At 32.8% G+C, this 12183-nt stretch overlaps 1 protein-coding gene and 1 long non-coding RNA gene across 2 annotated transcripts; both read left to right on the top strand.

Moving 5' to 3' along the window:
* Positions 1–389: 389 nt before the first annotated feature.
* Positions 390–2520, top strand: LOC114424106. Its single transcript, XM_028390970.1, has 3 exons — positions 390–794; positions 1630–2027; positions 2415–2520. Exons 1-3 carry the CDS (start codon positions 390–392, stop codon positions 2518–2520), a joined length of 909 nt encoding a protein of 302 aa, XP_028246771.1.
* Positions 2521–5826: 3306 nt separating this feature from the next.
* Positions 5827–11974, top strand: LOC114424568. The gene is made up of 4 exons (XR_003669022.1): positions 5827–5997; positions 10750–11148; positions 11222–11553; positions 11688–11974. It is a non-coding gene; the product is annotated as an uncharacterized LOC114424568 (long non-coding RNA).
* Positions 11975–12183: the final 209 nt, after the last annotated feature.

Here is a 12183-nt window from a genome sequence, read left to right on the forward strand (position 1 = left end):
TATTGTGAAATTCGAAGCTTGCAAATTTATTTTCTGCTATTTGAAAATGTATGTACAGAAGAAGAACTGGCTTCTTTACATTCAAACAGTGGCCTTGGGTGTGAATCTCAATCGTTTGACTTCAATGACAGCAATGTAAAATTACTGGAATGGATACACAAATCACAGAACCACAAAATATAGGAATGTGAAGCTAGAGTCTCCATTCATATAAAGAGGTGAAACAGATATATTCAAATCTATCACCCTAAGACATGGGGTCAATAGATTACACTACTACAATGAAACTTAATTTGAAAAATGATTATGAAGCACAGGTCAGGGAATCTGTTGATTCAGCATTCCATTCTTTGTAGGAAATAGAGTCATTTGGGATGTTTCACAGTGATATGGAATCAGTGAAAAAGTCCCCAAATTCACCAATCCATGATCCACTAGAAGAAACAAATTCATTTAAGGAATCAGTTGATTTCTATATGGACAAAAGTGTTACTGAATGTGAAGCAGAACTTTTGATTTGTCACAAAGAGACTAGTTACAACATTATTAAGGATACCTGGGTGGATGAAGGATACCCTACTAAGGATAAGATTTTTATAAGGACAAAAGTAGATGAAAAGATCTACAAAATCTATTCTTGGAATTGTGAAAATAAAGAAACAGTGAAAGACAATATTGGGATCAATGTGTTAAATCCACTTGCAAAAGAGGAACCTGATCAGTCCAAGGATTTGATGCAGGAAGATGAAGATGCAACTAGAAAACTTGATGATAATGTGTATAAAGAGATTGTTGTGCCTGAAGATAAGATTTTGTTACAAAAGTTAGACATTAAGAGATCCAAGACATTAGGTTTTGAGGGTGATGAAATCAAATAGAACCATGCCAAGGTATTCCAACATTTTTTTTCCACATTTCAAAAACAATTCCAACATTTTTTCCATGTGCAATTTACATACTATTAAGTGAACTGCCAATGTCATCAGTTATCCTTCATATCTTGTGATTTACAGTTTTTTAGGTTATGTTAGTTTATTGGGTCAGGTTCTTGCCTCCCCAATCTTTTGTATTTTCTTTATTAATATTATAATGTACTGCAAATGATGGACAATTACTGGAATGCTAACTTAATTGGGATTGCAGTGATTATAGTAATGGGCTTAAATAAATGATTTTTGTTGAGTCTTAAAATAAATGATTTCTTTATACTTCCTTAAAATAAATGATTTCTTTAGAAAAATATTAGGCTTAAATAACTTTTAGATCCTTGATATATACCTGATTTTTGTTGAATCTTGTAAATTTTTTCATTGTTCTAAGTCCCTAATATATTAACAGTTTTAGTCTGTTTATGAATCATCTTTGTCGTCAGTGAAGTGATGACTAGCATTATTCCAACAACGGGTATATATTAGAAGAGTCGTTGAGATGATTTCACATCATCACTTAACTAATGATAATCACTCAGAATAAAACTTTTAATATATCAGGAACTCAGACCAACAAAAATTTTTATTAGGTATTAAAAACAACAAAAATGGGATATATGTTAAAAATTTCAAACATATTTAAGTCAAAATACTATTATGTGAAGAAATTTCTTAAATATTCTTATTATTATTGTTACAGGTTGCTAGTGAGCCCGAGTTTCACTCTCAGTCTGAGAAGTCCAAAAATGAGATTGAGGATGCAGTGTTATCTAGTCCTGCTTCAGAATCAAACATTGATATCCATGACACTAGTAGTTTTCTGCAGGAGAATGGAAGCATCACACATCGGTTTGATCATTCGGCTTCTGGAACTAGTGGCAAAGAGGAAAGTAGTCAAGTTAGTGACTGTAATTGTGGTCAAACTCAAAATGCAGATGTGAAGTCTGATGACTATGGTGTAACAAATCAAGTTCATCAAAGATTATGCGAGTTGAGTTTCTCCTCTATAGGTTACTCAGGGCCTCTACCTTTTTCTGGTAGCATCTCTCTTAGATCAGATCGCAGCATAGATAGCACTTGGTCCTTTGCCTTTCCCATGTAAAATGCCTGGTAATTTGTTGGGTTCGTTGGTTTCTTTTAATGCTTAACTGCACATTTTATCACTCAACTATATCGTTTTGCAAATTTTACTACTAAATTTATTTTTTTCATGCATTTTACCATCATATTGTTAACAAAACGACATTATTTAGCAAAAATTGATGACAAAATGACGTTTTTAAGGGACAAGTGAACAATTTGTTACACATTTAACAGATGGTTAAAATGTACAATGAAAGATATAGTGGCAAAATGCACCAAAAAAATCTTGGATAGTAAAATTCGTAAAATGATGATAGTTGTATCACAAAATGTGCAATTAAGTCTTATTTTTAAGCGTTCAGTAATGTATTGAATACAATGATTTGCTTATGGTGCTTGCAGATTACAGCCTGAATTTAATAACAGAGGCATCGCAGGAAGCAGCGGGATTGGAGGCAGCATCTTCTTTGCTGTAAATTCTGAAAGATTGTTCCCTATAGCCATATAATTCATATATATCATTAAACTTTACTGTAGTATCAGACATGTACATACATTTCCCCAGCTGCTCCATAAGATTGTGCAGTTGGTTTAGAACGCATAGCCGTTGCTTGCTTCTATACGTAAGCACAAGTTCATTTTGTTTTTGGCCCATGCATTTGTTTCTTCCCTTTTTACTTTACCTAAATGATCAAATTTTATTTTCATTGCAAATAATTCATGGTACATGCTATTTTTGCACGTTTATGGCATGTACTTTTAGCTATAAAAGTAATTAAAAAGAACTCTAAAAGTAGTTGTGACTTGCGAGCAAGTTTAATCATTAAAGTCTCACTTGTGTTGTATGGTGGATGGAAATATGTTTTGATGATTGGAAAGGGAGAAATAAGGTGGAAATAATTTTAAAATTGATGGGACTCACCTATAACACCCAGAAATTTACAACCTAATGAGTAGGGTGGTTCTGAATTTCCCGTTTTCAGTTTTAAAATACATTTTTGAAACGAAAATTTGTTCAACAAAAAAGGGTCTGAGTTGATTTTTTACACATTTTCAAAACAGATTTTACCCCAATTGAGAAAAGAAAATAGGTCTATTGTTTATTGTTTCTGATTTTACCCAACAACCCTAACACTAACTGAGGCAGTGGAGTCAAGATGAGTTTGGAAGCCCGATCGGAGGGAGGAATGGGTGGTGACAGCAGTGAAAGTGTGGTGTTGGTGTTATTTTGCACTGGTTGCCGCCATGAGTGTTGACGGTGAAGGAGAACAAAAGTTGAGGAAGAGAGAGTTACTTTTCTATTTTGCAATGGGTTGTAAAATCAAAGTTGAATTAAAAATTCAAATTTAAAACTGGTTTTAATTTAAAAAAAAAAACAGAAAACCACCCCCAAACGGGTCTAAATGATTTGGTTAGAATTTATTTGAACTTTATTTGTGTTTAATGAGAAAAGAACATGGGTTGAATAATTAAATATAAATAGTAATCAATTGAGTAATTAAGGAAAATAAATAAATTGGGTATTTTTTAATGGTTAAGTTGAAGAATTTATAAAACCACATATATATTTCTCTGTAATTAAATTTTCTGTGATTAATTTGTTGAATTGTTTGTTTGTAATTAAATTTGTTTGTGATTGAATTGTTGGTAGTGTTTTATTTAAATATTTATTACAGTGTTTTAAATTAATTAAATTTTTTGCATGTTAGTTAAATTTATTTAATTTCTAAAGTTTTCCTATTAATGTAACTCTTCTAAAAAAAATTGTAAATGTTTCATTACAGATGAAATTTTAATTAATTGATTAAGGTAGCTTTTACAATACAAGTTTTAAAAATTATTTAGACTACTTGAGTTCAAGTTCTAAAAAAAAAGTTTTATTATACAAGTTATATCTTTTGAGAGCGTTGATTTGTCTTTGTGAATTTTTTGGGTGTTATGGTTTTGGGCTGCTTTGAATGATTTTGACTCGTTCAGTCAATCCCCTCAATTGGTGTGTTGTATTCTGGTGTTGATAGTACATTTGAAGATCGTGATCAATCTTATCATGTGCTTCAAACTACTTTCAATCACTAATGTTTTTTTATTATGGAACTCTCAAACTCTGCCTGCTTGGTGACATCCTCAGCCTTGCCCAAATCTTCACTAGATTTAGAATGTAGCATAGAGAATTCGTCAAAGAGTATATCTCTACTAATAATGACCTCTATTTTAGATGGAGAGTAGACTCGGAATCCTTTGACTCCATCTCCATAGCCCATAAAGAATGTCTTCTTGGCTCTGAGCTCCAACTCAGCTTCACTTATGTGATAGTATGTTGGACATCCAAACACCTTCTATAGTAACTATTAGATGGTGAGCGATTCACAAGATAGCATGTTTGGTTGAGCCTCAACCCAAAAACTCTTATTCAAGCCTAAATTGGATAACATGCATCTGACATTTTCCAACAAGGTCATATTCATTCTTCCAGCTATTTTGTTCTCTTGTGGAGTATATAGCATACAATATGTTATCTTGTTATATTCATCTCTACAAATTCATTGAATTTGGTAGAACAGAATTCCAAGCCATTGTCCATCCTTGGACATTTTAGGTTTTGATTTTTGACTGTGTACACGAAGAAGATTTTGTGGGGAGACAAATACTCCGCCTCCAACGAGTTAGTATGATTGAAGGATATCCTTTAGTGTAATTTTTTTATATTCCAAGACCAATTTCGATTGAAATTCTCAATTTTTTTTAAATATCTGTACAAGGTACGAAACACTAAACTAGTTTCCTCTAATATGATTTGTGTCACGAAAGTTCATTTCACATACTTATCCACCAGTGCCCCTATTTCATAAACAATGGAAGCTTCTTTTCCCGTATGTCAATTTGATGTTAAGCTGAGACTATCAGAAAATCAAGATGGCATAATAATACCCTTTAGGAGTTAACAAAATTTGCTAAAACCAGGACGCAAAGAAATGTCCATGCACACATATGTGTGGAAAGAGAAAACCAAATTAAAAAAACAAGAATCATTGAAAGAAAAGTTTTTTTTTATCGGCAAATGTTAATTTGTTAAAAACTTAAAATGTTAGTTTCGTTAGTCAAAGGGATCAAACCCATTCGTTACCTTTTCCCTCTTCCACTCTCCCTAAACCATCAAATCACCTTAAGTTATTTGCTATTAACAAATTACACAGTAAACACAATCCTAACAAGAATTAGCTACAATAAATCGTACAATGCATCATATATGATGTCTATTAAAGAGTCTAGATATTAATAATGCCAACAGGTACCTAAAATTTCGGATCGTAGCAAAAACCATTAGATATGTGTCCTAGTATCACATTAGATGCCCATGTAACTTATTTTTTGTGCTTCTTAAAACTTCAATAGGGCAAGCATCTATATTCAAAGTATTCCAAGTCTATATTACTTCACTTGGAGGTTGTTTGCCCATTTTTTTACCAACTCCATTAACTTTTTTCTCCAAGTATTAAGTTACATGAGAACACCGCAAGCACCATTTTACCCAAAACATAAACAACCCATGATTTACGTTTGAGTTTTGGGTACTAGATTTTATCATGAAGGGATTCCATAAGCATTTTCATAATTTTTCACATTTGCCACCATAAGTATGTGTTTGGATGGTAAAATTAAATCAGGTAAAGTATTTCAATAAGAATATTAAAATGTCTTCCTATAATGTAATCTGTTTAGATAAGATATTTTAAAGTAATTAAAATGATATCATTTTTATAAAGCATTTCAATCTACTAATTTTGACAGAATTTCAAATTCTCACCAAAAGAAAAGGAATTAAAATTCCTCCGTCTATAGAAACACTCTCCGTAGTGCTCTATCTCCCTCTCAGCACACCACCAGCTCTCTCCCTCTCAGCGCACACACGCGTAGCTCTCTCTTCCCCTCTCAGCAACGTCACGAGCTACCACCTCCCTTTCCGTAGCTTTTCTTCCTCTCACTGGTAGGTTTCTCTCTTGCTCGCTCATCTCTGATTTTGATTTCATTTTTGTATCTACAAGGGTCGCTTGATTTTATTGATTTATGTTTCGTTTTCTATTTCATTTATTTTGTTTCAATGATTTTGATATGTTGGTGGGTGTGGAATTGGATGGGTTTGGAGTTGAGATAGGTTGTGAGCACCATATGTTTGCTCATTGCTCATTGTTTGATTTCGTTAATTTGTACTATGGACATTTTTACTAATTTGTTAGGAACAGACCTTGCATTGTAGGTGCTTGTGTTTATTCTTTTATAAGAACTTTGGTTTCTTCACTTTGTTAGTCCCAACTTGTACTTCAATTGAGAGTTGAGAGGAGGCATATCAAGCAGAGATGAGAGAGATGCAGCGGACCCCTTTGGCTGTGCATGTATAAGTAACTACTTGTAGCAAATTAAGAGGAGATGTAAACCAGATAATAACTAAATTACAGGAAAATGTAATATTAGACCTAGTTAATGTCTGGTTGGGGCTAATGTGATTATTGCATTTCACTCTCATGAACTGCAAACACAAACCAACTGTCAGAATTAACTTCACCTTTTTCAATATATTCAAAGAGGAGCAATATAAAACATATTTATAATGTTACTCCTACAAGAAAATTTCCAATTCGCAATAAAATTGCTTTGACTTCACCTAAAGACTAAAAATATACAAGAAAAAGGAAAACAAGGGTGCTTAGTTTTACTGAAGAAAGGTTGTTAAGGTAAAATTTATGTGTTGGAAACATAGAATGGAACATGGTGGAATTCAGCTCTGACATCATTTGAGAAGAAGTGGAACTTGGTATGAAGCAAAGTGGAGTGTTGTTGGGAGTAGTAGTGAGTCCCATGATTGGTCCATAGTTGAGGTGCTGGAAAGGAAAATATCCCATTCCCATCATATCAGAACTAGTGGTGGAGTTGTCAAACCTGTCTAGGGTGCTGTTGTTGTTGCCACTGCTGATCTTGGAGGTGGAAGAAACTTCAAGGGGATATCCATCCATAGGCATAGAAGTAGTTGCAGTAGTAGCTATAGGCATAGAAGTTAGTTGTAGTGTATATATACCTCATCAAAGGTTTTAGCTGTTGAATATCCAAAGGATGATGAGTAGTGAATAAGATGGTTAGTTGCTTCACAACAGTCCCTAGAGAAGTGGGCCCAACAAGCTGGTATAGATTACCAAGATTTTCCTGATCAGTGTAACAAACCTAAAACTATCACTGAGATTCTGCAGTCTATTTCCAAGGTTAGTGTTAGGTGTCTATAAATATCTGTTTGTTGTTGATATCTGTTGGTGAGAGTGGTAATTATTTGTTAATATCTGTTAGTTTGTTGGGCTGCAATAGGGAAGAAAGGCTATATCGTCATTCTCATTTGAGAGAGGATTAGGACCCGCGGGCTGGGGAGGTTAAGTTCTAAATATTTGTAGCTTTTTTCAAGGGAGATTTCCCTATCTTTCTAATAAAATACCCGATTCTTAACAATTAGCTAATATGTGGATGGTTATGGGTTACTTGTTTGCTGGCACATATCCAGAATAGAATATTTGGATTGTCCATTTATGCTTTATCAATTATCAGAATATACATAAAACAATTGTAATCTGGTAACACTTGTTGCGAACAATGGCACTCTTAATATAGGGAGAAAATTTCCTCTTTTGATAGAGATTTGGGTATTATAGGGTGGTGCCTGCCTAAGTGTTACATCAAGTAGTATGGAATTCTCAGTGGGGTACTTGAGTGGCTTTGGTTCTCCCTCCTTGACAGTTAACTTTTAAGGCAGAGTTTCCCAAGTGCTTGCTTGGGTGCTTATTAATTGATATCAGAGTTGGTTGTCATTGTTTTAGAAAGGGTTACTTATGGAACTTTGAATAAGATAGTTAGAAAACAACACTAATTAACACTGCATGTTAGAGAATAATGAGAGTTAGAAATTAACGGGAGGTGAATTAAATTTATTTTTTTCTAGTATATTTTCACAGTGTTTATCTCACAGCTGGAAGCTTCTCTGGATGGGTATAACAAATTCCATCTTCTTCTTCAATAGTGGGAATGAACTCATCTATCAAAGGGTGTGATTTCATGTTCTTTGCCTCCACTTTGGCTTCAAGATGTTCTATTAGTTCTTGGTCTGTGGGATCAAACTTCACTCCTGCGGGCAAGCCTAGCCAGTCCTGAAGTCTCCATTGAAAATTCAAGTGAAAAACCAAAATTAAAGCTAAAGACAGAGAGATAAGAGGAACAAGAAGAATAATACAAGGGAAAAAGAAAACAAAGAGGGTGAAGCAGCTGCCTTTAATTAACAAAGAATTATGCTCAAACTTTAGCAATAGCAATAGCATAAAATTAAAAAGGAAAATTAAACCTCTTCAAGCTTGGCATCTATGAGATCAGAACTGATTACAGAACTCAAGTTGCTGATCTTACTCATCATCGTGACGTGTGTGTGTGCATGTTCGTATACGTGTGTGCGTGTTTGTGTGCTATTTCTCTTGATGAAACTAGATGCCTTCAGATACTATTCAAAGACCAGAATAACAATAACAATATGGCTACTAAGTATCAAGAAATTAAATATATATACTTGATCGAGCAGATGCTGATCTGGTTGAGGAAACTAGACAGCAACATCAGATGTGAACAAAGAGAAAAAAAAATCTTGAATATAGACAAAAATAATGATGGAAAATATTAACTACTTCTATGCCTATGGAAAATATTAACTAACAAAATATAGTAGTACCTGTTGCCAAGGATTGCATGAAGTTCAACAATGGAGTTCTCTTCTTGCTGTGAGAATGCTCCTCTCTTCAAATCAGGCCTGAGATAACTTATCCACCTTAATCTGCAGTTCTTGAGTAAAAATATATATCATAATCAATAAAAAAGGTGTGATAGGATAATAATGTACAAATCATTCATAGGCCAAAAAAACTGCATCATTTTCTGCAATGCTGTCCAACATCTCTGTTTACTATTATTTTATTGATCCTAATATACGAAACTTTGTTAGTTTTTTTTTCTAGTTGATCATCTCTATCTATACTTTAAATTGCACTAGTATCATTGTTTTACATCTTTTACCTAGATATTTGTTTTAAATCTCAAAATAGTATATGCACATATTATCTTATATCATTATCGTGCAGTTTGAATTGAGAAGAAATGGATCCTAGCATAGTTGACACTGTAATTACTTCAAGAAAACATAAAAGAGAAGAGTATAAAAAGATAATCTTATTAGTTGCTACTTGTGTTGTTCATATGGTCATTGGTGTAGTGACATGGCATCATAATAATTATTTTGTTAAGGAACAAACCCGTAATTGAGAACTAGAACGTCGCAGATTCCTTAATCGTCTTTATAGAGGGACAGAGAAAGATTGCATTGAACAACTGAGGCTCAGTAAAAATGCATTTTTTAACCTTTGTAGAATTTTACAAGAAAATGGTGGATTAGTAAGAACAAGAAATGTTCCAACAACTGAAGCAGTAGCAATGTTTTTACATATTCTTGTTCACAACCTAAAGCATAGGATAGTGCAATTTAGTTATTGTAGATCTAAAGAAACCATAAGTAGGCAATTCAACGATGTCTTGAGAGTGGTAATGAAAGTGAGCAAAGACTATTTGAATTTTCAACCTTGTACTTTAGAAGGTGCGAAAGCAAACAAGTGGAGAGATTAGTTAATTATAAAATTTTCTTAGAATCTAAAAAAATTGTCTTATTTGTAGAGATGTATTGGAACACTTGATCGGACTCACATTCCGGTTACAGTTTCTCCTGATGAGAGACCTAGATATCGTAATAGAAAGGGTGATGTCTCTACAAATGTGTTAGCCGCTTGTGGTTCAGATTTAAGGTTTATTTATGTGTTACCTGAGTGGTAAGGATCTGCAAGAGATTCTCGAGTATTATGAGATGCATTACATCGTCAAAACAAACTTGAAATTCCAACTGGTAATATTTCTTGGAAATAATATTTTTCTTTTTTTTTTCTAGTTTAAGCCTATGATTTTTATTTTAAACATTGTAGGTAAGTACTTTCTTGTGGATGCGGGATATACCAATGGTCCAGGATTTTTAGCACCATATCGAGGGACTAGATATCATCTCAATGAGTGGATTAGAAACACCCCTCAAAGTTACAAGGAGTTATTTAATCTTAGTCATGCAAGTGCCCAAAATGCAATAGAAAAGTCATTTGGGATCTTGAAAAAAAGATGGAGTATATTAAGAACTCCTTCATTTTTTTATATAAAGACACAAATAAGAATTATCAATGCTTGTTTTGTGTTACACAATTTCATAAGAGACGAACAACAAACTGATCAACTTTTAGAAGTTTAAGACTTAGAATTCTTATCTGTTGTTGATGAAGAGTTAGTCCATCAATCAAGGGAAAGAGTTCAAAACAATGTCATAGATGATATCACAACTATTCAAGCTATTGAGGAATGGACAAGATTTCGAGATACATTAGCTATGAATATGTTTGCTAACTATCAAGTTAGAAGAAACTTTGCTTATGGATTGTTCTTTTTTAAATATAATTTGCTATTGCAGACAAACTTTGTGTGTTTTGTTACTATTGTACTTTTCTATTGAAGATAGACTTTTATGTACTTTGCTATTACATAAAAACTTTGCTTGAAATATTTTCTATGATTGTGCAGTGTACTAATCAAATGAATAAAGTAGGTTGTATCTAATAATTGTTATGTGCAGGTTAAAATAAGTGACATTAATTTCAATGGAGTCATCTACTAAAAAAATGACGAGCAAAAAAAAAAGTTTTAGGAAAAAATAATGAGGAAACAAGAAGTTATTTTACATGGAATTTGGAGATGGAAAGCGTATTAACTGATGTACTAAGAGATCAAAGGAATTTGGGCAACAAGGGTGACGGAGGTTGGAAAAGGTCAGCATTGAATACTGCAGCCGCAGTGTTGTCTACAAGCTTCAATGTTTAATGTCAGATCAGATAATGTCAAAAACCGTATCAAATTATGGAGATCGTGGTATGGTATTGTAAGTGACATCCTTGGCCAGAGTGGGTTTGATTGGGATGGCACTAAACACATGATCACAGTTGAGAATGAAAATGCTTGGAATGAATATTGTATTGTAAGTATTCTTTAATATATTGTTATTTGTTATTCAAAGTAGATTGGATTTGACTTTTTCTTTTTTTTTCCAGTCGTACAAATCGGCTAAACCGTTTCAATTCAAGGTGCTTCAAAACTGGGATGACATAGTGTGGATTGGAGAAAAAGAAGGAATAGCAGCTTCTTTGGATAAAATGGTCAACTCTTTTGACAGAATGCTAGAAAAAATAGATGGTAAAGTCGATGATGAAGATATTCAAGAAGTGTTACGTGAGGCAAATTTGATACTAGATTTTAATAGACAACAATGGGCTAAAGCTATTAAATGGTTAACTGATGACCCAAAGCAATTAGTTATTGTGAAATACTTCCAATTCACGAAAAGACAGATTATGTTTTAACACATCTTGCAAAATGAAACTTGGTGAGTAACCTTTTGTCTGCATTTTCAATTTCAACTTTCAAATTATAAAATTGTGTCTTTTTTTATGCCTAGTTGAAGTATAGTTATTTGTCTTTCCTATTGTTACTTATATTATTTTGTTTCTTCTATGTCAGGTTATTGTGAACAAAGAATAGAGAGGAGAAATTTCATTCTTACAAAGCAAGAAAAAAATTGATTATTCTAAGATTGTTTGATTATGTTGTTTGTTTTGGACCCTCTAATTTGCAAAATAATTCATGAATTATTGAGTATTATAAGTGAAGTGACATCAATGTTGATGATATATAATTTTAGGTCTTGATATGGATTGAAGTATTTTCTTCTCTTACAAACAATGAAATTAATATCAATGTTTGAATTTTGTATGAGATAATTATCCTTAAATTATGTAATTGTTTAATTTTAATACGTTTTTTAAAATTACTGCGAGACTAGATAATTGATTTTTTTTTTAACAAGAACAAGGAATTACATATCATTCATCTTTAAAATGATTCATTTTTGGTATTTTTATGAATACTCAATTAGCAGGGAAATTCATTTTTTCAAGGAATTTAAAATGATTCATGATAAAATAGCTTGTTTGGATAGAGTATTTGAAAGGAGATT

Source organism: Glycine soja, chromosome 8, assembly GCF_004193775.1.
Source record: "Glycine soja cultivar W05 chromosome 8, ASM419377v2, whole genome shotgun sequence".
NCBI lineage: Eukaryota > Viridiplantae > Streptophyta > Magnoliopsida > Fabales > Fabaceae > Glycine > Glycine soja.

Excerpts from the sequence above, each read along its gene's own strand:
- LOC114424106 (XM_028390970.1), top strand. The coding sequence starts at position 390 with ATGGAATCAGTGAAAAAGTCCCCAAATTCACCAATCCATGATCCACTA. Across the intron at positions 795-1,629 it reads ATGTGTATAAAGAGATTGTT|GTTGCTAGTGAGCCCGAGTT; the intron begins GTGCCTGAAGAT and ends TTATTGTTACAG. Across the intron at positions 2,028-2,414 it reads TGGTCCTTTGCCTTTCCCAT|ATTACAGCCTGAATTTAATA; the intron begins GTAAAATGCCTG and ends TGGTGCTTGCAG.